Source organism: Lathamus discolor, chromosome 1 (genome assembly GCF_037157495.1).
Source record: "Lathamus discolor isolate bLatDis1 chromosome 1, bLatDis1.hap1, whole genome shotgun sequence".
Lineage (NCBI taxonomy): Eukaryota > Metazoa > Chordata > Aves > Psittaciformes > Psittacidae > Lathamus > Lathamus discolor.
In genome coordinates, this window is record NC_088884.1 from 37390958 (window position 1) to 37417135 (window position 26178).

General features: G+C 45.6%; 2 protein-coding genes across 5 annotated transcripts in view; one reads left to right on the forward strand and one right to left on the reverse strand.

Annotated features, from left to right (window-relative positions):
* Nucleotides 1-589: 589 nt before the first annotated feature.
* Nucleotides 590-18550, reverse strand: DHTKD1 (dehydrogenase E1 and transketolase domain containing 1). Of its 2 annotated transcripts, XM_065668049.1 has the most exons (17): nucleotides 18359-18550; nucleotides 15591-15746; nucleotides 14599-14810; nucleotides 12613-12807; nucleotides 12036-12305; nucleotides 11058-11229; nucleotides 10167-10365; nucleotides 9032-9344; nucleotides 7804-7888; nucleotides 7017-7156; nucleotides 6483-6633; nucleotides 5445-5551; nucleotides 3912-4076; nucleotides 3472-3554; nucleotides 2281-2450; nucleotides 1690-1775; nucleotides 590-987 (listed from the first exon to the last, which is right to left on the reverse strand). In XM_065668049.1, exons 1-17 carry the CDS (start codon nucleotides 18510-18512, stop codon nucleotides 886-888), a joined length of 2760 nt encoding a protein of 919 aa, XP_065524121.1. In that variant the 5' UTR covers nucleotides 18513-18550; the 3' UTR covers nucleotides 590-885. The 2 variants fall into 2 exon arrangements, with proteins under 2 accessions (XP_065524121.1, XP_065524129.1); XM_065668057.1 differs by lacking the exons at nucleotides 7017-7156; nucleotides 7804-7888.
* A 6887-nt stretch (nucleotides 18551-25437) lies between these two features.
* UPF2 (UPF2 regulator of nonsense mediated mRNA decay) overlaps nucleotides 25438-26178 on the forward strand; it is a 61752-nt gene continuing 61011 nt past the window's right edge. For 2 of the 3 annotated variants that reach the window (XM_065668070.1, XM_065668089.1), the window contains exon 1: nucleotides 25578-25691. The gene's annotated coding sequence lies outside the window, so the exon portion shown is untranslated. The other variant, XM_065668080.1, reaches the window with a different exon arrangement.

Genomic DNA, 26178 nt, shown 5'->3' on the forward strand with positions numbered 1-26178 from the left:
CAGCACATGCTTTGGCTTGCTCCTGGTAGCAATTAGCCATCACGGAAGAGTGGTGTTCTGCAGGCAATCTGCATCAGCAACACCAACGAAAGCTGCACTGAAGCTCTCCCTCCCGATGGCATGCCTTGGAGCTTCACGGCACATCCACGCAATGGAGAACTTCCCAGGTAGGAGGTAGTGTCACTCTTCAAGCCTCTAGAAACTTCTCTGGCCTCTACAAAACATGGTTCTAAGACATGGCACGATCCCTGCACCCTGCTTTTAGCCCTGCACGCTTGATGTGAAAGTACTCCTCCACGTGAGAAAAACGGTGCCTGAAGCCTTTCAGAACCATCCAGCAAAGTCCCCCCTAGGAATCCTGCTTCAAGCACTCGCACACCCAGCAGCTATGCCCAGATTTCATTCCTGGACCATAGGAAAAGAAACGAGAACATCCACAACACTCTGCTAGAGAAATGTCTCTCTCCCAGGTATGGGGAAGCATTCACTGAACCAATCAGCACTAACACTTATGTGGAAACAGCAACTGTTTCCACCCATGCAACTTCCCAGGAAACCATGGAGTGCAGGTAAGCAACATGACACAAGGTATGTTACAGCCAGCCTCACCCATCTGCCCCCTGGGCTGGATTATTTTTATTTATTTAAACTTTTAAAAGATATTTGTAGAAAATACTACAAGAGAATGAGAAGTATCTACAGTAACAGGCACCACCTCTCAGCTCTAGCTCTTACCCTGTGTGAAAAACTGATTCATTATTGCAGAACTTGTTCTTTTTTTTTCCATTTTGGAGAACTAAAGAGTCTTAAGGGTCTGGCTTTTGTTCTTCACAGGAGGAGGCACCAAACCATGACTGACACAGGAGCTGTCTGCCCACTGAAGACTTAGATAAATGTCTTAGTAAGGATGTCTTCCTGCTGCTGGTGGTGCAGGGTTCCAATGCCAACTGCTGGGGCTGGTAAAGGAGGTCTGCTCACAAGGCGGAGCTGTAATTGGAGTCAGGAGGAAATTATTAATGAAGCATAAACACAGGCTCACATCTCAAGGTCCTCCGATGCCATGGTGGTGTCTGCTGTCAGATACTGGGCAGTCCCAGCTGGCAGTAATGCAGGAAGTTATCCTGCATCTCCCAAAGACCATGCCTCCAAGAACACTGTAGTGCAGACTCTGCCAGAGTAAATGGAAGGTTTGGGTTCTCCTCCTATTCACTTTAAGCATGTTGTTTCCTACCTAGGATCTTTCATTATCCCATCTACTTTGACTAAACACCAGGTAAAAGAAAGCTCCAGTCCTGCTCACCACCACTAAATGGTGCTATGAAGAGTAAACTGACAGAGGGGAGACTCAGATAAGATCTTAGGCAGAAGTTCTTGCCTGTGAGGGTGGCGAGGCCCTGGAACAGGTTGCCCAGAGAAGCTGTGGCTGCCCCATCCCTGGCAGCGTTCAAGGCCAGGTTGGATGGGGCTTGGAAACCTGGTGTAGTGGAAGGTGGGGGGTTTGGAATTAGATGAGCTTTGAAGTCCCTTTCAACCCAAACTCTTATGTGATTCTAGAAGCAGCCTAAATTAGAACACAAATTTGGTTTAGGCATCAGGATTAGTTTTTTTGTTTAAGCACCACAAAAGTTTCCATTCAAGGAGAACTTCCAACTTCCTTTTAAAAACTAAAACACCATGGGGACATCTTACCTTAAGGCCCAGCTGCTTTTCAAACCGTGGTGACACAAAGGACCATGGGCCCATGTTCTCTGGTTCTTCCTGACTCCAGATGAAGGCTAAAGGAAGGATAAGGGTATATTACAAACACTCAGATTTATCTTCTGAGTAGCTCAAGAAGAATAGCTTTGTCTTTTGTAGCACCTCTGCCTTTTTTGTTTTGGCATTATCTGTGCAATCAAGGATTGCCAGATTAAATTCCCTTGCAGGTCACAGCTTGCTAAAGTCAAACCAAAAGTAAGTCCACCATTAGGGTATAGTGTGGATATATTCTGCTTTTCTACTGCCATTTTCAAAAGCTGCTTAAAGGACTGGACTGCAAAGACCAATGCAAAACCTGCCCAAAATTCTCCCAGATTTTTAGTAGTGCTTTATGGAAGGTAACAAGTTTTTTTAGCACAAGTGGTAAATATCTGTATTATCTCAGTCCAGAAACACTAAATGTATGGGAGGAAAGATCAAAGAGGTAAAAGCCACTACAACTCTTCATCCTAAAAGGCAGGCAACAGATTTAGTTCAGTGCTTCAAAGAGTGTAGAAACACAAAGGTAATCATCTGGCTGACCTTTTGCACGACTGTATTTGCCCAGCTCTTGCTGCAGAGCTTCCAGGGGGAAAGGACACAGTTCTTCAAGTCTCAGAATAGCCACATTGTGCTGTTTCTGTCCTAGTGTCTCCCTCTGCTTCACCAAAGCATAGTAGTGCTTACCAGAACAGAGCACCACGCGGGTGACACTAAAGGGAAGTAAGAATGTTTCCAAGTTTAGCATTTTACATATGCAGAACATTTTCACTCTTTCAATAAAAACAACTAGCCAAACTTTAAAGACAACTTTACTGCTATCCTAGACCATCTTTTCTTTCCTTTGCTTTCCCCTCCCCCTTACTCCCCTCCAACAGCTCCTGTTTTGTCAGTAGTCCTGAGAAAGTTACCTTACAGTGTGATTTATCTCTCTTAGCTTTAACAACCTAAAAATTAACCACCTAGTTGAAGCTACTCATCTGTGTGCTCTCTGTACAGAATAAACGAGAGAGGGAGAGAAGCACCTCCAAAGGACAGCTCTCTTCCATGCCTGCCAGAGACACACAGTACCCTCCAGCAATGGGTGAGGTCCTGGCTGCCTGACCTTACTGGACAAAAGCAAGGAGCAACTTCAAAAGCAACTTCACCACACCACTTCAAGACACTTAAGATACTTCCAGCCTTTTGGCTGTGGCTGAGGATGCAAACATCAGGGATGCTGTCAGACTTGGGTACCACTGGGACAAGGACCAGGTAAGAACCTTAGGAGGTAAAAAAAAGCCCAAAGGCCACAAGTGCCCACTGTGAATAGGATTCTCTAATATCCAAAGGGAGATGCACAGGCAAAAGTTATTGCCTTCACTTCATTAGCCCGGGTGTTCCAACAGCACAATAAGAATTCTGCACCTCTTCATCACATCACAGCTGTTCCCAGTGACTGTCAGCTAATGGACATGGCATGGAACAGCACCATCAGATTAAGAACTATGGTAAAAACTCCACGGCAGCAAGGGCTGAAGGCCAGGACACCTTACTATTGTGTAGACAGATATGTTAACTACCAACAAGTAAGCAGAATAAAAGGAGAGAAACAAGTAAAACTAAGTCACCCCCTGTAAAACAGCATTTTCACCTGAAGTCACATCTTTCATAGCACTTCAGACTTGAGCTGTTAGGTAATACAAATGGAAAGGACATCCTTTCTGAGCTTTTCCTCTCAGGAAGTACAGCTACCTTTTAGGATCTACTGAGGAGTCACCAATGACAGGTTTGAATGTTGTCTTCGGAGCCATTTCTTCAACACTCGATACAGCAGCCTGCATGGGCGAGAGCTGGAAGTTACCAAATCTTGCTGCCTCTTCCCTCAGGCCACAGCTGGGGAGAGGATACTGAGGCAGGATTTTGGTAAGTACAAAAGATAGTGTCTTCCCTCTCCCTCCTATTCCCACTGACAAAAGGTGAGATGGTAAGATTCTCAAGAACACCACCAGATCTAGAGTCAACCTTACTTCTGGCTCACATCCATTCAGCTTTAATACTTAACCTATCCAGCCCCAAGCAGGCAAAACCCCATTGATCTGGCCCCAAAACAGAGGGAGAACAAAGTGGAAAAGAACACAGAAAAGGAGGAAGAAGAAGAGGAAAAATGAAATAAAAAAAAGTTTTCAGCTTACAGGGAGTCTGAGTAACACTTTCGGAGAAGCAACAATGAGAGGTTTCCTGAAGTTTCGGACCATTTGCCGCCGGAGTAAATGGAAATACTGTGCTGGGGTGGTGGGATGGACAACTGACATGTTCACCTGGTCTCCATCGACTCCCTCTTCTGAGCTGTCACACATCTGTACAAGGGGAACACAGCAATACCTTGTCAAGAAGCAAGCAGTGAGCTACACACACAAGAGAGAATCCAGGCACATAAGGCACGCTGACTAGCATTAGGGTAGAAGAGCAAATAGCCCAACTCAGACATTGGTTACAAGGGAAGAACAACCTCAAAGGAGAAATGGCTTCAGCCAATTTAACTGTAAGATTGTATCTGAACTGCCTCCTTCCAGCACACTGTAACCAGCGCATGACAGTTTTCCTAAGTGGTGAGGTCATGACTTCTTCCTCAGAACAGCAGCATTCCTTTAAACATGCTCAACCTCTCCTTAAGCCACTACTCAGATGAGAAGGATTTCATTTATGTACTGTAGTCATAAGGGCACAACAGTGGATATTTAGTTTAGCGTTTTTTAAAATGTGACACAGGTTTACTAACTGATATTTAATAGTGTCCAGCATCTGTTTGTATGATTTGTGAATGGTTGCTCAAAAGGGTGACTGACTGTTTCTGATGCCAACCCCCAAAATGTTTTCTATCAGAAGTGCTCATCAGAGGTCTGCTGTTCGCAGTTCAGCAATTCTGGCTTGCTACTGGACTCTGTGGAACAGTGACATTGCTGAGGAACAGCAATGAGAACAAGGACAGTGGGCAGTACTGATGCATGTGGCACTAGGACTGTCTGCAGAGGGCACAGCCCCTCTGCAAGCACTACACAGATCTCATGTTAGGAAACCTCATGTTGCCACACAGCAAAGCTGCTTCCTCACCACATCTAGACCTACACCTGTCCATCACAGTTCCTGTTCTTCCTCCACTTTCAGCCCAGACTGTTCCTATTTCATCATGATAGTTGGGGCTGTTCAGCCTGGAGAAGAGAAGGCTGCGTGGGGACCTAATAGCAGCCTTCCAGTATCTGAAGGGGGCCTATAGGGATGCTGGGGAGGGACTCTTCGTCAGGGACTGTAGTGACAGGACAAGGGGTAACGGGTTAAAACTTAAACAGGGGAAGTTTAGGTTGGATATAAGGAGGAAATTCTTTCCTGTTAGGGTGGTGAGGCACTGGAATCGGTTGCCCAGGGAGGTTGTGAGTGCTCCATCCCTGGCGGTGTTCAAGGCCAGGTTGGATGAAGCCTTGTGTGGGATGGTTTAGTGTGAGGTGTCCCTGCCCATGGCAGGGGGGTTGGAACTGGATGATCTTGAGGTCCTTTCCAACCCTAACTATTCTATGATTCTATGATGGTATGATCCTGGTAAATCACCAGCTTCTGATGTCACTAGCAGGTACATCAGGAATGGGACATTTTGCAGCAAGACTCACAAGAGCACCGACTGCCAGTGCTGTGATGGGGGATATGTGAACCTAAGAGGTGTGGTGGGGTACCTGTAGGAACCGTTCCAGCCGGCAGGATGAGTGCTCAGGGCCTGCACCATCATAGCCATGGGGAAGTAGAATCACTATCCCACTCTGCAGAAGCCATTTGGCCTCACCTGAAAACACAATGAGGAGGAAGGAAAACGTGATTTCCACAGAACGTACAGCCACAAAATACATAAATTTGCATAAACTATTCGGGTTTTAGTACTCACCTAATTTCCACATCTTTAGCAACAAGCCTGAAGCACGCTGCTGGTGTTTTGCCATGGGATTCCCAACAGTGAAACAGCACATATAGAATGACCTGACATTACCATGTAACTTTGGGCTTCCAGAAAACTGAGCTACTTCAGGGATTACACTCCAATCCAGAACATAACTCATCCCAGCCTCAAACACATGGTGAGGGTGGGTGGGCTAAGATAGCCTCTGAGTTTCCATCTGTGATTACAGAGGGAGTGCAGATGCCTAACTGAGGCTAGATGCCAGAACTCTGGGAACTTACATACAAATATCCCACTCCAGAAAAACCTTTGCATTTCCTCAGCATGTTCCAGCTCAGAGAGATCTTCTATCTGAGCACTCAGAAAACATGCTGGAGTCAAACTCAGAGGCTGGTTGTAAGGCATTGTTGTGGGGTTGGTTTGTTTTAAATAACCACTATTTTCCTTCTGTATTGCTTCAGAAATTTTTCTGATGCCTTGTGAAGGAAAGGTTCAGCCTAAAAAGCTATCAACAATATACACACAGTAAAATAAAGCTGGGGGGGGGGGGGGTGTGTGTGTGGTGAGAAAGAAAGGCTGTTAATATAATCAACTGTCCTTTTGGAAGGACTGTCTCTGCCAAGGGTGGGTGACTTTCATTTTAGATGGATTGTCTTCAGAGAAAAGCTGCACAGAAGTCAGGACTCACAAGCTCACAAGACTTTTTGAGAAAACAGAATTCTTTTCTCAACATGGTGTCCTTTTACTTTAAAGATTAAGTATTTTCTAAAAATGTGCTTAGTAAATGATTTTTAAATAAATTAGCTCTTTGTCCACTCACCTCCAGAGATGAAAGTGTCAAATATTATCTGGGCTCCATTAAAGAAGTCTCCAAATTGAGCTTCCCAAATTGGCAGTAACTTAGGGCTCTCAATACTCATTCCATATTCAAAACCAAGCACAGCTTCTTCAGACAAGGGACTGTTACTCACCTAACAAAAAGAAATTGTTGGGAAGGGTGGGTAAGGAAGAAGAAACCCCAGGTTAAGAACCTTTGGAACCAGGCACATCAGTGCTAAGTACATGGAGGACATACACTCCTGAAGGCAATTGATGGTCACCTCTTGGTTTTGCTTTTGAATGAAGACACTGAGGGGAAAAGAATAACAGCTGATCTCTCAAGAAAAAGCAAAACCCCTTGTTAAATATTTAAAGAGGATAACTACAAAGAATGTGGGTGCCCTGACAGTTTCTACTCTCTGTATCTGGCAGCTGCCAGAACATACAGGCTACCTACACGTCTCAGCAGCTTTGACATACACATTCTCTTTCAGCATAATTTGAAGCAGGTTGTCTTGTGGACCACAGAACCTACCTCTAGGAAACCTTTCTGGTCTGGGGACATATGATTCAGGGGAATATAGGTATCATCTGTTTCTTGACAAACCAGCATTGCATGGCGTTGGCTAAAGGTTCCTCTGCCAACATCTTGTCCGCTTATTCTGACATTAAACCCTTGCCAAGCAATAAAACAAAACACTGGATTAGCAAGTCATGTAAAAAGAAAACACGCAGAACAACAACTCCCCACTTCTAAAGCATTACTTCTCTTGCTATGTCTCTTCTTTGATTTCCCCTCATCAGTGACATCAAATACAAGATGTAATTCTTATCCAGCAGCAGCTCCAACTCCCAAGATGTGGGGTGTGCCTACAGAGATACTCAGACACTTTTCTCCTCTCTGCAGCCAAGAATTATTTTGTGGTAAATGGTTCAATTTACCGAACCAAACTGCAAGAAGTGTGTATTCTGTATCATATGTAAATGGAGATATGAATTCAGGCTAGAGCAGATGGAAAAGAAGCAGCAGCATGAAACACCCTCTATAAGTATCTGGGAGGCCCCACTGATGGCACCTGCATTGCTCATGTGCTTAGCTCTACACATAGATGGTTTGGGGGAGTTTCGGGGGGGCAGCAATAATTCTTTAAGACATTTAGTACTCAATCCACAATTACTGACATACAGGATTCATATTTACCTTCTCCTACTACCATACAAATGCTAATTGCCAAATTTATATCAATCAGATCAATCTTTAGACTTAGAATGCTATAAGAAGTATAATGTTAGACATGGCCTGCTGTCTCGATGTCTCTTACCTTGGCACAGCAGAGAACCAAATGCTAAAGTTTCAGCTGTTGCCCAGTCCAGCTTTTTTCCTTCCTCCATTTTCTGAACTCTTGACTAAACAAGTAAACAACACAGAAAAGTTACTCTATTGCCTTTTTCCACCTGTAGCTCTTCTGGTGGCACAGATCAATAGCAGAAGCTAAGAAAGAAATAACATGCCATAGAGAGAAATGCTGTATTCCTGCAGCCACCTTAGGAATGGAATACACACAGTCTTAGTTCAGCTCATCCTGCAGTAGGTTGCCCTGAGAATGGATGACCCCCGTGTTCACTAACCAGTCAACACATTGTGAACTGACAAATGAGATCTTAGTCTGAAACTACTAAAAATCTCAGCATAGTGTGCTCTCGACAGACTTTTGGTTTCCCTGGTTAGCAGTGAGGAAAGACACCAGGCCTATGTATTTCAGTCTCCAGTATTCTGCTCTGTTCTCACCTGCAGAAATGCAGGCAAAAAATTATAAGAACATCAGTCATCCCAAATACCCAACTCATGGCCTCTCCGCAGCTGCCAACCAGACACCTGCATGTGGGCAGCACCCATCAAAGAGAAATGTTCACAGCCCCATACCAATCCAATTCCTGCACACCCACTTAGGAGCTATCAAAAGCTGTCAAACTTGGCCATGTGCTTATGCTTATGTTTGTATATACAAAACATGAACACTCACTACTGGCTTTAGGAACTGTGTGCACCATAACCAAGTTACTGACTCATTCTCTCACAAAGCATTCATTATAATCACAGAGTACATCATAGAATCAGAGAATCATAAAATCATAGAATGGTTTGGGTTGGAAAGCACCTTTAAAGCTCATGTAGTCCAACCCCCCTGCAGTAAGCAGGGACATCTTCAACTAGATAACTATATACACGAACTAGATAACTATATAAATGATAGTAACTGATCATAATAGCTTCTATTACTTGTGTTTTCTACGAGCTTTTTTCTTCACTGCAACCAAATATGGTTGAAATAACAGAAGTATGTGGTCAGATCTGGAGGAGACGACATATCTGTCTTCAAAACCAGAGGGAAAATGGCATAATCTCAGCTTTGAAAAGACAGCAAGCTGTTCTTCCTAAAGAATACTATGCTATTCTCTAACTGGCAGCCTTGCAGTGTTTATTGTTTTTCCTATAACAGGTTGTATCTTTGAGCATCAGGACTAGAAGCATCATTATGCTCTCCTGACCTGTGCATAGGTCTTCAGAAGATGGCTGTGCATCTGGAGTTCTTCAGGCACCTCTACAGACTTGGCTCCAATAAACTGCAGCAGAGGTACAGGCATCCCTGTGTCCCAAGTTGTGATTGTAGCAGAAGGTTCAACAAAGCCTTTCCATTGAGCCTGCAGGTTGGTAGGAGGTGGACTATATGAAGTTGTGTTGGTGAGATGATCATTCAGTTTAGAATAGTATGTCGTCTTTATCTCAGACACTTCAACCTCAGTCATGAGCCCAGCGGCAATGAGGTGTTCTGCATACGTGTCCGGGATACTCTTACGTGATCTGTCAGAGAAGGAAACAAACTGCATACACATTGAGCCTGAAAACAGCATCACTGCAGAACAAGGAAATATCATCTTACTACTGTCACATACTGCAGAAAACTAAAATAAAGTATGTCCTGGTGCATTATACTCATTTGCATCAAATTTCCTTTCCTGGCACCTCCAGAAAGATAACAATTCTCCCTCAGATATGTGCTTTACAGTCCTTTATTTTAAAAAGTGTCTGTAGTTCACAGTTAGAGGTAAAAAGAAGTCAAACCCTCACAGTTAGACTGACTCTGTGCTATCATGCATATTTTCTTCAGGCAAACGGACAGTAGGATTTCAGTATTAGCTGAAAATCAAGCCATCCATCCCATAAATGCTTCATCTAAAACACCAGAATTCACTGGCCAGTAAATTTTCATGTGTATTTTAATCTGGGGATAGGGAAAGAACCTGAATACATTTAAATACTTGTCAAGATGAGTACCCATTGGAACCAGCAGGACCAGGCAAAGATGAGACAAACATTGTACTGGCTTCCTGCTCCCTCTTCCACATTATCTACACAGAAGATAATGGGACATACAAGACATCTTTGCCTTCTGATTACTAGCAATAATGAACTTGAAATTCAAGGGCTATGTACAAGACTGCTCCCCAAGAGGCATCAAGCTGCGTATTCCACCTTAGCCAAAGGCTGCTGACAGTGTAGCTCCGCTTACATAAATACTTGTCAGTAAGGCAAAGAATCTTCATTATACAGAGACTCCTATTGCACTAGCAGGTGTAGGCACAGGTAGGTTTTTGGTTCCCCATCGGGTGATGTTGCCCTTACCTGATGATTCTGTACATGCTGGGGTTCGTGAAGAATGGCTCATCAAGTTCATTGTGGCCCCACTGCCTGTAGCACAGCAAGTCAACTATCACATCCCTGCGGAACTGGCGCTGGTACTCGACAGCCAGTCGTGTGGCACGGACAACTTCTTCAGGATCATCCCCATTCACATGGATAACTGCACATCCAACGATTTTACCTGCCAGGGAATCAAAACATAACAGTAACTGCACCCAACCCCTTCCAAAGAAAGCTGACATACACCTACTGTGCCAAAAACTACAGACAACTCACGTGAGTGTATTTAACAGAAACAAATCTACAAAAGATGCTGTGACAAGAGCTAGGATAAGCTATAGGAGTCTTCTCTGAGAGAAAGTGCAGTTAGTTCAAACTGTTGTACTTGTGATAGTTTGAACACAACTTTTTTACCAGCACTAAATTCCCCAACCCTTTCTCTACACAGTTCCTGCATCTTATTAATATGCATGGAGTATGTGGGGAATTGGAGTTTTGTTTCCTTCTTACCCTAAGCTACCACTACTATGAATTCAAAGCTGGAGAGGGACTTTTGACAAGGGCATGTAGAGATAGAACAAGGGGGAATGGCTTTAAATTGGAAGAGGACAGATTTAGATTAGATATTAGGAAGAAACGCTTCCCTGTGAGGGTGGTGAAACACTGGCACAGGTTGCCTAGAGAAGTTGTGGCTGCCCCAGCCCTGGCAGTGTTCAAGGCCAGGTTGGATGGGGCTTGGAGCAACCTGCTCTAGTGGAAGGTGTCTCTGACCACGGCAGGGGGTTGGAAGTGGATGAGCTTCAGGGTCTCTTTCAACCCAAACCATTCTGTGATTCTATGACGATTCTATGACTCTGATTCAACTACACGTACCAATATCACTACAGTACAGAGATGATCTTCCTCTCTCTGGAGGAGTAGTATAGCCCAGCTGGTTATTAACAATTAAGTGGATGCTCCCACCAACTCTGAAATGTGGTAGATTAGAAAGGGTCAGTGTTTCAGGAACAATCCCTTGCCCAGAAAAGGCAGCGTCACCATGAACCTACATTAGGGAAGAAGACAGAAAAACCTCATTAGAAAACACTGGGGGAACAAAAAAATCAAAACCATAACTCATTAAGACAGACCTTTCAAGTTGAGGAGGTGGAACAAATACAGTTTCAGCTGGATGCACTTCTTAACCCCTTTCAGACTTCCATTTTTAATGATTTAAGAGTTTATTTAGGCTTATTGCTAACACAAGGTCATAGCACTCAACATCTGTACATGACTGCCTGACGTAATCCCTGACTGGAACTGACCTATAATCTGTTGTAGTTGCCCCCCACCAGTGTATAGATGACTGCAAGTATCGTGGCTATAGCAAAGCTGCAGCAGTCAGTAGCAATCACTGACCACTGAACAAAAAAGAACCAGTCGCCACAGCTTTCACTACATGCTTTGCTTGAAAGTTACATGCTGGTGAACTGGGACTAATGCCTACTCCCACCTGGTCATAGCTCTTCTCCCATTTAATTTAAAAGGCAATTAACAGTGGTGGTTTAAATGCAAAAGTGGTCTGTGAGGAAAAGCACACGTGGTTCTCAATGCAGAGTATTATTAAAATAAAGGAAGGTAGCAGAATCAGTTCTTCTGAAAACCTAGAAGTAGAATTGCTTAAATGCCAGTGCCATCACACATGTCACCTGGAAATCTTCCTCACCCCCCTCTTTCTCCATAAAGGGGATCCCAGTTCTTGATACTCTACATTAATTCACTTTTGACTGATACTTCTATATACACCGCCTCCTTTCACATGCTAGTCCAGGAAGTCTTACAAAGATCAGTTACAAATTGTAAGCAAAATACCTGCAGGCAAATAACTTTGTCTCCAGGCCGTGCAGAGCTCTCCGGGGAGTAATCTCCATCAAGCAGAGTCTGTTGCCTTCCTCGTGTCTTGCCCATGGCCACTGGATTGATGGCTTCTAAATGCGAGGGGTTAGGTAGCAAGGTGATGTGCACAGGCCTGTGGGAACCGAAGTCAAGATCTACAGAAGACATCAGGTGGGAAAGAACATCCCCAATGGCTGCTGAATTCTCTGGGAACTCACTCAAACCACGCATCTTCCGGAACATGAGCTGCATGGAAACACATTTGGTTAAAATGCCTTTTCAGATTCACTGACACATTGAAAGAAAAGCATTTATAGAACCTACTCCTGAAATTGCAGGATGCTTCTGGTAAGAGCACAGAAATCCCTTCATTAGAGTTCTTTTAACAGTCTCCTGCAGGCATTTGGCTGAAGTGCTGAAAGCAGGGGAAAACACCCTCACACAGCTAACTTTTATTGCTCCAGCATTTGCAACATGACAAACTTCTGGAGTTTTATTGTATTGCAAATAAACCTGACATAAAACAACTGCCAATGAGATTATAAATCTTTACCTCGGGTGGAAGCTGAAGTAAACCTGTGAGAAGATTAAGTCTTCCACGATGAGGCATTCCAAGAATGATATCTGTCACCCCACTGTATGCACACATCTTGAACAACTCGTGGAAGAAACCCATCATGCTCTCTGCTCCTTCACCACCATAACGCTTCACTGTGGCAAACTTTGTAGCTAAGAAGTGATCAAACTCCTATTAAAACCAGGAAAAGTTCAGCATTAGGCTATTTTAAGCAGCAGCCTTCTGTTTATAAAATTTAAATATAATGTTTGTACCTTTAAGGCATTCAAACCTAAGCACTCCCCTAGAAAGTCTCAGCTCATTCTCCACCCACACAGTCTAAGAACAGAAGTCATGATGGCTACAAGAAATCAGTGCTTCTCTTCTCTTGAGCAGAAAAATGTTGGATTGAGGACCAAACTTTCTCTAGCTAACATGGAAGGAGATGCATGAACAAACACATCAACAGAGCAACTTACAAATTTCTTGATAGTATAGTTATTTTGGGTCAAAATTAAGGAATGGTATTCTTTTACAGTATAGACCTTAACTATTCTGAGATGCTGGGAAGCACAACATTCCAGTTGATTACTATTAGACACAGTCCTTAGTACACAGGTTGAAGAATGCTTGAGAGAAGGAAAATAAACCAATCTATATTTACATCATCTTCCTCTCACTTTACTCCACTCATCTACTCCTAGAGAGCTCTCTAAGTCACAAAGTTTTGGAAGCACTGGATGTGTCTGTAGTGTTTTACAACTGAAGACTGAAAATAAATGAAGTCTGTAAGCAAAGACTGAGCCACAGCCAAAGATCTGAGCCAACTGCTCAACACCTTCTACTTAAGTAACATTTTGTTCTAAGGAATAATGTATACAAAACTAATCACACATAGAAGCAGTTTTTCCTGTCAAGGTTAAATTCTACACTTTAAGTATAGTTCTGGACATACTGAAATCAAAATAGGGCTCATCAAGGTCCCAATTTCAGCCTCCTATGTCACCCTCAAATTCCTCCAACTGCCAAAGAGGCAAGAAAAATACAAAATGTTCCATATACTTCTGTTTAGTCATTGGTAAATATTACATTTAACACTCCTTCCACTTGGAAAACTGGAAATAGGGACACCTTCACAGATCCTGCTCTTCTACCTTTCCATCCTTCTGGATAACACAGGGAGAAAAGGGAAAAAAAAAATATTCACACTACAGAAGTATTGGAATAAATTTTCTCTAAACATTTTGCAAGTACATAAATCTTTCACTTCCCTACAGAATGCATTGAACAAAGGTTCAAAGGCTCCTTTGCAGAAAAACAGCATCGTTACCAGTGCTACATGGCTAACACCTCTGTCCAACTCTTGTTTTGTTCTCCCAAAACCTTAAGAGACATCATACTTTAAAGGTAGTATAACAGATTATCATGAGGGTGAAAGGAAAACAGAACAGCTACATTAAAGCACAAAATGTCACAGAGCTCTGCCCAACCTTCCCTTCCCAGCAGTAACATTTAATATAAGCTGTCAGATAAGCCTAAGAGAATCTCACTTTTGAAGACTGATTACTCATGGCTTTGGAGGGCCATTATTTGTGTCTCTGGATGATAAAGACCATGTGTTACAATAATCCATATTACACACAATATATGTTCTAATTAGTTCTAGAAGCCTTTGGGGTTTGGAACTGGCTGGAAATATTTTCCTAGAAATAATTTCCAAAGATATCAAGACAAACCAAAAGGTATCACTATTTGTTTCAATAATGGGTGCTAAGCAGGTACAGCAACAACCTCCACTAAGTGCTATACACTGCATTTGTGTATAGCACTTCTTCAAGCAAAACCTCGTACTTCTCTTGCACACCCTGTCAAAGCCTTTCAGGAAAGTGATTGTTCTTTTCCTGCATGAATAATGTCTGGAGCAGTAAAGGGCTCATGACAGACTCCACGACTATCACAATCCAATAGTAGTGAACAAGGCACCTGGGACTCCAACATCAGTTTGCACAAGTGTTTCTTCTCTTCAGGTGTAAATGCTTCTTGTTTTAGCTCTTCAAACCTTTTAGCAAACCATTCTCTCTCCTCCAAAGTTGGAAGCTGGCTTGTTTCTATGGAAATATGCCCACAGAATATATGGTCCAGGTAAGCCAACACATCCTCTAGGGAAGCCTCTTCTTTCCCCATGTTCAGAAGCCCTGGTGGGAAATAAATGTTTTTAGCTCTTTGGGGGAGGAGGGAGAAGCACTGAGACCACAACTGTCATCCTGCAATTACATTAACATTTTGAGTGTATAAATTAATGTCTTGTCTTCCTTTCCTTCACTTAAAAACAAAACTCAAATCATTTTATATGCACACTTCAGTGTTACTCAGATGAGGGTCTCTTGCTCATTTATGAGTAAGATGCTCAAAATTATTATGAGTAAAGTGCTCAAAATGTCTTTCTGAAAGAGTTTACAATGAATGACACAAAGCCCCTCTTTGTGTGACTCAGTACAGCACTCAGTATCTCGTGGCTCAGGCAGATGAGCTCTAATCCAGCTGCATCACAAGTACATAAGCACCTGTTTTGCAGATGGAGAAAATAAAGCACAGAGAGAGACCCTTCTTTGTTCAAGGCCACAACAAGAATCTAAGAGATCCAAGAAAAGACAAGTCTTGACTTCTGCCCCAGTGCCCTGACAGCTTCACTACAGTGTTAAGTATTATAGTAAATCACAGAATGTTACAGCCACACAAGAAATTAATAGGTAACTTCAGGAGCTGTAAGAACAAGAATGTTCATGATTTCCAAAGATGCTAGCCACTCATTACACCATTTCTGCAACATATAAATAAGCTGAAGTTAACAATTTTCAGTCCAACAGTTCATTACTGATTGAACCACCACTCAATATTTGGCTCTTCTGCAGAGGCCACAGCCTCTCAATAAATCACCCCTGAAGAAAACTTGCTATGCTAGGCTGCAGACATACCTGTAGTAATGAGAGGCCCTTGAAGAACATCAGCCAGTTCCTGGATTTCGGGTACTGTGTTCATAACAGCTTGGCCAGCAAACAGTGGGTTTATTTTGGCTGCTTTGTGGCCATGTTCAGCATATGCGGTTATTAAACGAGCAAGAGCATGGTCAACTGAAACAAAAAGAAAGCAGAACAGTACCACACACATGCTCATATTTCATCCATTTACAGCACGAATACAGGAGTAATCTGTCCACTGATAACCATCAAGATTCTGGCTGCAAAGAAAGTTCTTCTAAGCAGTTTTCATCTTATCACCCCACAACAGCTCCCATCATCAAACTGTTAAATCTGTTCACCCATCCAATTCTCGAGTGAGTGCACTCCTGATTTCCCCCACAGCTCCCCTCGTAGTTAGGCTCCTGTAAACATATGCAAAACTACTTCATTTTCATAGAATCATATCATAGCACCCCAGACTGGTTTGGGTTGGAAAGGACCTTAAAGCTCAACCAGCTCCAAGCCCCTGCCACGCGCAGGGACAGCTTCCACTAGAGCAGGTTGCTCCAAGCCCCTGTGTCCAACCTGGCCTTGAACACTGCCAAGGATGGGGCAGCCACAGCTTCTCTGGGCACCCTGTGTCAGCACCTCACCACCCTCATAGTAAAGAACTGCTTTCATATATCTAACCTTAACCTCCCCTCTTCCAGTTTAAAAGCCATTCCCCCTTGTCCCGTTCTTACACGCCCTTATAAAAAGCTCCTCTACAGATTTCTTGTCAGCCCCTTCAGGCACCGGAGGCTGCTCTAAGGTCTCCCTGAAGCCTTTCATTCTCCAGGCTGAACAAGCCCAACTATTGGCCTGCCCTCATATGAACATCCATAGGAAATTTCCTTTGAATCTCTTTACAACAGGTACATCCAACTCAAGAATGGTACACTAGCAGTCTGCAAAGTCTTATTTCCTCAACCAACTCCATCATACACTTAGGCTTTCCTGTTCCTTGCTGACAGGAGGATAAGGTCTTAACAATAAGTTAGGTCCTATGAGTTCAAACAACAAAAAAAGCCTGCATCTTCAGGAGCCACCACCCAACAGCACATGCGTGTGCTGAGGCAGACATACTAAAAACTCTAATTTGTGGACATGTTTTTCAACACACACCAGCAACACACGGTTGCAGCCATTTCACATCAACGTCAAAACCACTACCGACATACGCAAAACTCAGCTAGCTGAAAGGTCATGTACGCAATATTTCTGTCACAGAGCACACATCACAGACCAGGTCGATAAACTGTACACCAATCATAGCAAGAATCTGCTACAAATCAATGATATGAACCAGTTAATAAAGCATTTCTAATGTCCATGCTGATAAAAAAGTGTGCTGACTGTACTGGCTCTGAAGACTTTCATTTTCCAAACCAACATGATTTCTGAGATCACTTCACAAAGTTATTTCTCTGATATTCGTATTCCCGTTGCTAGCACTCTGCTCCAGCTATTACATTCACACAGTCAGCATGTTCAAATCTGGTCCTTTTCCCTAACAGGTTCTACAATTTAAGAGCAGAACCTTTACAACTTCCATGTGCCAAAAACACCTCAGCAAGAAAGTCCTTTAAAGCAATTTAAAACTATGATTTAAGAATATATTAACCCTTTACATGCTTAACAAAGAGTCTGCTTAGAGATGGGACTCAGCATTCAGGAGATAACCAACTGGTTTCACTCCTGCTTGTGTGCAACTGGCTTAATTCCTACCAGAGCCTCCTGAAGTGTTAATGCAGGGAGGACACTTCTACCCCTGAGACTTTTCTGCTTGAAGTTATTTTTCTACTACAAAACTGAGCTGAAAGCATCAACAGGACACAGTTATCTGTACTTAGCTATTCAAATACTCAGCTAGTTCAAGCACCTCAGTGGGCTGGCACAGCTCTGCTCTGGAGCCAGGCTGAGAGAGCTGAGCTGGTTCAGCCTGCAGAAGAGAAGGCTCCTTAAGGGGAGAGCTTAGGGCAGCTCCAGTGCCTAAAGGGGCTCCAGGAAACATGGAGAGGGGCTTTGGACAAGGGCCTGTAGGGACAGGCCAAGGGGAATGGCTTTAACCTGCCAGAGGGGAGACTGAGATGAGCTCTTAGGCAGAAGCTCTTCCCTGTGAGGGTGCTGAGGCGCTGGCACAGGGTGCCCAGAGGAGCTGTGGCTGCCCCATCCCTGGCAGTGTTCAAGGCCAGGTTGGACACAGGGGCTCGGAGCACCCTGCTCTGGTGGGAGGTGTCCCTGCCTGTGGCAGGGGTTGGAACTGGATGAGCTTTAAGGCACCTTCCAACCCAAACCAGTCTGGGGTTCTATTAATATAAACAAAGAAAACCATAGGGGCATGGTACGGGTACTTTTATGAGCAGCAAAACTCCACACGAGCCCGTCACCGAGTTAACTCCCGCAGCGGGGGCACTCACACCCACTTCAGCCCCTGGAGCTGGGCTCGCTCTCACCGGGGCAGCTTCGCGGGGCGGATCCAGCCGCCCTCAGCCCCCTAAGTACAAAGCGCTTCAGACCGAAGCTTCGACGCCCTCGGAGCTGGGGTCCCTCAGGGTCCGCGGGGCCGCCGCCTCCCTGCGGAGGACGTGGGGCTGCCCAGCGGAGCCCGACCCACCCTGTGGGACCCCAGCTCCCGCCGAGCCGCGGCGGGACGAGCGGCACCCCTCTCCGGGGCATGCCCCGCAGCCCTCCCCTCAGCGCAGTCCCGCTGGGAAGGGAGATGGGGAACGGGGGTGTCCGACCTGCTCTGCCGCCCGCCCCGGCACCGCGCAGCTCCGCCGTCCGCCTGCTGACCGCCTGCCGCGGCTTGTAGCCGTAGACCCCGCGCTCGGTGCGGTACCAGCGCCTCAGGCCGCCCCGCCACAGAGCGCAGCGCACAGACCCCGCCGCCGCCATGGCTGCCCTCAGCCAACCGCCGGCCCCGCCGCCGCCACCACCCCCGAGAGAGGTGGAGCCGCCGCTTCCCGGCCCGCGCCCGCAGCCTGAGGTGGACCGTGAGCGGCTGGCCCGTGTGCACGTCCTCCAGCTCCGACCGCTCACGGGCTTCTCGCAGCCCTTCAGCACCTTCGGGAGCGTATTCCAGCATGTCCCATTGAAAGTGCCTAAGCTTCCTATGGAACGCTCTCCTGACATGTGTCACAGCTTAATCCTCAGTGTATGGTATCCTGGGGAGAGGTTAGGCTGGGAAAGACACAATAACCTCACCTCCTCTGGAAAACCTACCAAAAAAAGGCATGAGTTATAGAGAAACAAAGTTTTAACAAAATCTTGAAGCTTCATCTAAAGATTTCAGGTGCCTGTGAACCATTTCCAAACACATGAATCAGAGTTCATTGAGTCATAGAATCCCAGACTGGTTTGGGTTGGAAGGGACCTTAAAGCTTACCCAGTTCCAACCCCTGCCACAGGCAGCTTCTCAGGGCACCCTGTGCCTGCTGCCTCAGTGTAAAGAATTTCTTCCTAATCTAATCTCAATCTCCCCTCTTCCAGGTTAAAGCCATTCCCCCTTGTCCTGTCCCTACAGGCCCTTGTAGAAAAGTCTCTCTCCAGATTTCGTGTTGCCTCTTTAGGCACTTGGAAGCTTCTCTAACATCTCCCTAGAGCCTTCTCTTCTCCAGACCACAGAAGGACTATGAATAACCACAGAAGGACCAGAAAGTCACCAGGAATAGTCAGCATGGCCTCACCATCCTTGACCAACTAACAGGTCAAGGACAACCTTCTAGAACAAAGTGACCTGGCCTAGAGGGTAGAGCAGTGGATATTGTCCACTTGGACTTCAGTAAGGCCTTTGACACTGTCTCCCATAAGATCCTTATAGACAAAATGTGGAGGTGTGAGTTGTATGAGCAAACAGTGTGGTGGATTGAAAACTGGTTGAATGGCTGGGCTCAGGGACTGGTGAGCAGCAATGCAAAGTCTCGTTGGAGGCTAGAAACTAGCAGTGTACCCGGAGGGTTTGTAGTGGGTCCAGTCCTGTTTAATATCTTCATTAATGATCTGGATGATGGGGCAAAGTGTACCCTCAGAGTCTGCAGATGTGACAAAACTGGGAGGAGTGGCTGATACATGAAAGGGTATCCCTCTTGCTGTCATCCAGGGGGACCTCAACTGGATGGAGAAATGGGCCAAAAGTAGCATCATGGAGTTCAAAAAGAAGTGCAAAGTCCCATGCCTGGGGAGGAACAACCCCATTCATAGGACATGCTGGGGATCCTGGTGGACACGAGGTTGAACGGGAGCCAGCAATGTGCCCTTGATGCAAAGGAGGCAAATGGTATCCTGGGCTGCATTAAAGTATTGCCAGCAGGTCCCCTCTACTCAGCATTGGTAAGGCCACGCTTCCCTTCACAAGCACCCAGTTCCGGGCTCCTGAGTACAAGATAGACATGGACATATTGCAGAGAGTCCAATGAAGGGCCATAAGATGATGAAGAGATTGCAGCACCTCACATATGAGAAAGGGCTGAGAGAGCTGGGACTGTTCAGCCTGGAGAAAAGAAGGCTCAGGGGATCTTATCAACATATATAAATATCTGAAGAGAAGGTGCGAAGGGGATGGAGCCATGCTCTTTTCAGTGATACCCAGTGACAAGACCAGAGGCCATGGGCATAAGCTGAAACTCTGGAGGTTCCCTCTGAACATCAGGAAACACTTTGTCACTGTCAGGGTGACCAAGCACTGGCGCAGGCTGCCCGGGGAGGTTGTGGAGTCTCCATCCTTGGAGAGATTCAAAAGCTGTGTGGACATGGTCCAGGGCAACTGGCTGTAAGTGGCCCTGCTTGAGCAGGATGTTGGACCAGATGACCTCTGGAAGTCCCTTCCAACCCCAATCATCCTGGGGTTCTGTAACCTTAGTGTGAATGCAGGCCTGAGAAGTGGGAAGAACACTGGCAAGTTGCCTTTTCCATAGGTTTGGTTGTGCTCATGAATCTATTTTGTAGACTGCCTTCACAACGAGGAATTCAAAGTGTATTTTTCCTCCAAATCAAACCATGGTTATATGCTTTAGGAACAGGTGGAACTGGATTTCACAACTGAATTGATTATGACAACTCACTTGGCCAGGGATTTAATGATATTCACAGTTCTTGCAGAGGGGCCACTTGTGTTCCTTGAGGCCTGTATGGTTGTTTTTATGCAGATCTATAAAAGCCAATTTGGGAGAAAAAGAAAAGTTAATGACCTTTAAGACAAAAAGATACAGCCATAGGACAGCTCACATGGCCAACAGAATAAAGTATGGGAGAACTGTGACTTCAAACATTGTTTTCTAAGTATTTTAGAATAAAGGAACCTTGAGAAGAATGTTGCAACATTACCTGATTTTGTGGAGATCACAGTAGAGAGGCAGAAAAAGTGATATGGTTAAATATCTCCATTCTGTGCTTGGCGAAAAAGACAAATGTTGCAGGCAAATTGCATGATGATGAAATACATTTCCACAGCTCTTAAGCAAACAGCAGTCAAATAGCAGGTATCAATGTGGGTTTGTGTTAAAGCAGATAGGTAGTTGAATGTTTCCCAATTAGCACTGATACGAATAGGATTAAACATTAAAAATCTCCCAAAGTTACAAAAGACTAAATGAAATGATTCAGTCACACAATGTGAATCTCAGAGTAGTAGAGGGCTATTTGTATATATGGGTTCATTAACCAGTTTCATCAAGTCTAAGAATGGGTTTATGGAATATATATCCATCAAGTCAACTTCTTGGTTTCATTTCTGTGATTCAAAATTCAGTTAATAAAGATTTAAAGTACTTTTCAGACTTTTGCCAGAATAATCATCGTGTGTAGGACATGATAACATATGGCAAAAACCTTGCTGTAACTTTATCTAGGTCAATTAAAGGTTTTGTTGACTTTAGTTCATGTCTAAATGTGAGAAAGTGTCACCTGTGCCAGCAGAAACACTGCTGCTAAGGGCATATGTTCTAGTTCTGCAAGGGACTCTCCTGGCCTGAATCTTCTGGGACAGAGGGCCTTCCTAGAGAATACTCCCATGTGAGGTTAATTCAGTACTACCTGATGTTCTGGCTACGAAAACTAGATATGCTTCAAAGTCAAGGTTTTATCTATGTCATTTTTATCTAAATCATATGTGGCTGACTACCTAGCAGATCTAAACTTGTAATACTCAACAGGAACCCTTACTGTGCACTTGCAGCCCAGAAAGCCAACCATATCCTGGGCTGCATCACAAGAAGCGCCACCAGCAAGTCGAGGGAGGGGATTCTCCCCCTTTGCTCTGTTCTCATGAGATCCCTCCTGCTGTCCTGCATTCAGCTTTGAGGGCAACAACACAAGAGGGATGTGGAGCTGTAGGAGCAAGTCCAGAGGAGGCCATGAAGTGAACCAGAGGGCTGGAGCACCTCTGCTATGCAGACAGGCTGAGAGATTTGGGATTGTTCAACCTGGAGAAGGCTCCAGGGAGAACTTAGAGAAGCTTCCAGTGCATAAAGGGGCTGATGAGAAATCTGGAGAGGGGCATTTTACAAGGTTGTGTAGGGACAGGACAAGGGGAATGGCTTTAAGCTGACAGGAGGGAGATTTAGATTAGGTATTAAGAAGAAGTTCTTCCCTGTGAGGGTGGTGAGACACTGGCACAGGTTGCCCAAAGAAGCTGTGGCTGCCCCATCCCTGGCAGTGTTCAAGGCCAGGCTTGGAGCAACCTGCTGTAGTGGAAATTGTCCCTCCCTGTGTCAGGGGGTTGGAACTGGATGATCTTAAAGTCCTTTCCAACCCAAACCAGTCTGTGATTCTATGATTTTGTGAATATTTAAAGTAGAATATCATTATCAGCCGAGAGCATTTCTAAAAGAATTGTAGTCCTTGACACTTCAATAGTTACATCAACCTGAAAAAACTGCCCACAGATTAGGTCCTGACAAAGTCTCTCAGCTGGAGTTATGTGGTGAAGGGAGGTTATCTTGGATCTGAGTGTCAGTGTGGACTGGATATAAGCAAATGTGATTTATTTCAACAGGAAGACATAAATAAGATTGTACACCATGAAAGAGTATATGGACCAACGTGTAGCTTCTTTCTAGGAAACAGTGACTATAAATAATCTCAAAAGTCATGGGAATAAACCAGATTGGTCTAAAAAAGTTACATGAATTTTAGATTACTTTGCAAAAAAAAGATCATTTTCTGGATTTGGCTGCAAGGAAATACTGAGAACACCCACAGATTTTACATTAGGCCAGTATTTGGCTCAATTGTGATTCTTTGCTGCATGCTGTGTGCATGTTTGGTGCCAGCAATTGAGGAAACATACTGAAAAAGCTGGGAAGAATTGCTTCAGGAATGAAAAAAAGGACAGACATGCTTTATAACCAAGACTCAGGAAGTGAGACCTACCTGGTTTTGATTTTGCTATGTTAGTAGATAAATTCAAGTGGTACATACACAAATTAAATAGGTACTTTATGAGGAAAAGTCTTCCAAGCTATCAGACAAAGGTAAAACAAGGTTTACTTGCACGGTCATTACAAAGCAGTTTCAACATAGTCATAGCTGTGGAGGAATCATAGAATCACAGACTGGTTTGGGTTGGAAGGGACCTTAAAACTCACCCAGTTCCAACCCCCTGCCACAGGCAGGGACACCTTCTACTAGACCAGCTTGCTCCAAGCCCCGTCCAACCTGGCCTTGAACACTGCCAGGGATGGGGCTGCCGCAGCGTCTCAGGGCAACCTGTACCAGTGCCTCAGCACCCTCACAGTAAAACTTCTTCCTAATATCTAATGTGGTACGAATGTGGTACAAATACAGAAGATTCTTTTTCCTTTCAAAACTGTAGTGGTAGCACATCTTATTCACATTAGGAAAGGCAGCTATATCATGCTTCAAAAGAAAATAAGCCAATATTTCTGATATAATGACACTGAAACTGGTACATAAGCCTAACATAATGTTGAGCCCACCTTTTCAAACCAAATCCAAAAAAAGAATCTTTCAAAGGCATCCCTTGACAGGCTGCAGGAGTGGTGCCTTTGGAAAACACAGCACCAAAAGCAGTGTGGAGTTCCTCTCCCCATTTAACCCCCTTTTTTATGTGTTCAGCACATGGATCTTCTCTCTTACAGTGAATCAGTTTAATCAGCCCAATGACTCAAGATATTTTGGAAAGTAAATTAAATCTTTGCGTAGTAGGGACACCTAAATGATCTGTGTCAAGCATGACTTCTTCCTTTCAAAATTTTCTAGAAAGAGATTTTTGAGCTTGTTGGCAAAATGAGTGATGACATTAAACAACAGGGAGGAGAGCTCTTTCCTGGGGAATAAAACCAGTCTGGTCCTGTACCGTTTGGCAGAGAACACCCAGAACTCTGCATCAGTAAAGACAGCCTTACATTTGGGCTGACTCTTGCTTCTGAATAAAACATGTCTTTAACAGCTGAGTAATCTCATTACATACATCCAGCCCGATGCCTGCTGTCACTGTTCATCATAGAATCATAAAATAGTTCAGTTGGAAGGGACCTTCAAAGCTCATCTACTCCAAGCCCCTCTGCAATATCATGGACATCTTCAACTTGGTCAGGTTGCCCAGAACCACATCCAGCCTGGCCTTGAGTGTCTCCAGGGATGGAGCATCCACCACCTCCCTGGGCAACCTGTGCCCATGTTTCACCACCCTCATTGTAAAGAATTTCTTCCTCGTGTCCAACCTGAATGTCCCATCTTTTAGTTTAAAACCATCATCCCTTGTCTTAGGACAACAGGCTCTGCTAAATACTTGTGTGTGTTCACTGTATGTCTAGACGGGTATAAATGCCTTCCCGTGCCAAAGGAAAGAGCTTCTGCCACAATCTGAATTCTAAAAGTAAAATAAACAACAGATTCTCACTCTGAAATTCTGCATGATGACAGCTTTTTCCAGCCTGGGTGACTCTGAATTGCCCGATGGCTGACACTATGCTTGGGTGCTCCAGCTGTGAGCACTTCACATAACCTGGGAGGTTTTTGTTGAACTAAATTTACCATTGTAAAATGGCTTTGGTTGTCCAGACAAGAATACTGATTGGACAGGAGGAAGTGGAGATACCAGATTTACACGGCAAAACACAATAGATGACAACAATTAAATCACCAATTATTAATAACTCACTATTATTGCACGGCATTCTGGGCCCCTCACTGCAAGAGAGACATTGAGGTGCTGGAGCAGGGCCAGAGAAGGGCAACGGAGCTGGTGCAGGGCCTGGAGCACAAGTGTGATGGGGAACGGCTGAGGGACCTGGGGGGGTCAGTCTGGAGAAGAGAAGGCTCAGGGAGGACCTGATCGCTCCCGACAGCTGCCTGAGAGGAGGATGGAGCCAGGAGGGGCTGGGCTCTGCTCCCAGGGAACAGGGGATGGGACAAGGGGAAACAGCCTCAAGCTGCACCAGGGCAGGTTTAGATTGGGTGTTAGGGACAAATTTCTTCCCCACAAGGGCTGTCAAGCACTGGAACACGCTGCCCAAGGCAGTGGTGGATTCATCATCCCTGGAGGTGCCTAAAAGACGTGCAGATATGGCGCTAGGGGACATAGCTTACTGGTGGACCTGGCAGTGCTCGAGGAACGGGTGAGCTTGATGATATGAACGGTATTTTCCAACTGAGCTGCTTTTGCGATTCCATGATTCTATTTTATCATGCTAACACCTAAACAGCCCCAGACCGCCGCCAAGCTTCCTCCCGCTCCCCACCACTTCCGCCTCCGCCACCTCCCGGTAACCCGAGCAGCTCCGCCACCCGCCAGGACCCCATCCCGGGCTGTCCTCATTACTGCCTGACTCCCGGCAGTCGGAAGCTCCGCTTGGCGAACCGGCCGGGGCCGTAACGACAGTGCGATCCGGCGGCGCTGCTCTTCCATTCGCGCTCGGGCGTCTCGCGGCGAGAGTTCCGGTCTCGGTCGTGGCGGTGCTGTCGGTCAGGCAGCAGAGCGGACACCCCGGCAGGTAGCGCGGCGGGCGCCGTGAGGGGAGAGGAGCGACGGGGCCTCGCTCGCCGGGAGGGGCTGCGCCTGGCGGAGGAGGTGTCGCTCCCCGGAGGCCGGGCCCATGTCCGCGCCGGGCTCAGGTAGCGGGCCTGAGACGGGGGGCACCGGCCTTTGGCGAGGGCGGCTCGGAGGGTGGGGCTGTGCCGTGGTGTTGCAGGGAGAAAGGCCTGGGGAAGGCGGGGGAAGGGCACATGGGCCTGTCCTAGGTGGGGGCCGTGAGGCGGCGCGGGGCGCGGATTCGTTGGGGCTAAGGCGTCCCGGTGTACACGGGCCGGGAGGGTGAGGAGGAGAAGGAGGAGGGCGGGCGAGCGAACGAACGAGAGTACCCGCAGCGCTCTGGGAGGCGGTGGCAGGAACTGGTGGCTGTTTGTCCCGGGAGGGCAGAGCACGGGAGGTGCCCGCTTGCGGGAAGCCCGCGAGTGCGGGCTGGCATGGGGGGCGAGCTGTTAGCTCGGAAGTCTTTTGCTCCGCATGCAGTCCGTGGTTTGCCTGTAGGCCTCGTTCTCAGTGGGAAGCGTGTTCCTGCACATCTGACAGCAAAACACCTTCTCCGAGACGTATCGAAAG

Excerpts from the sequence above, each read along its gene's own strand:
- DHTKD1 (XM_065668049.1), bottom strand. The coding sequence starts at position 18,512 with ATGGCGGCGGCGGGGTCTGTGCGCTGCGCTCTGTGGCGGGGCGGCCTG. Across the intron at positions 5,552-6,482 it reads TGACACTTTCATCTCTGGAG|GTGAGGCCAAATGGCTTCTG; the intron begins GTGAGTGGACAA and ends TTGTGTTTTCAG. Across the intron at positions 4,077-5,444 it reads GGCTGGAACGGTTCCTACAG|ATGTGTGACAGCTCAGAAGA; the intron begins GTACCCCACCAC and ends CCCCTTGTACAG.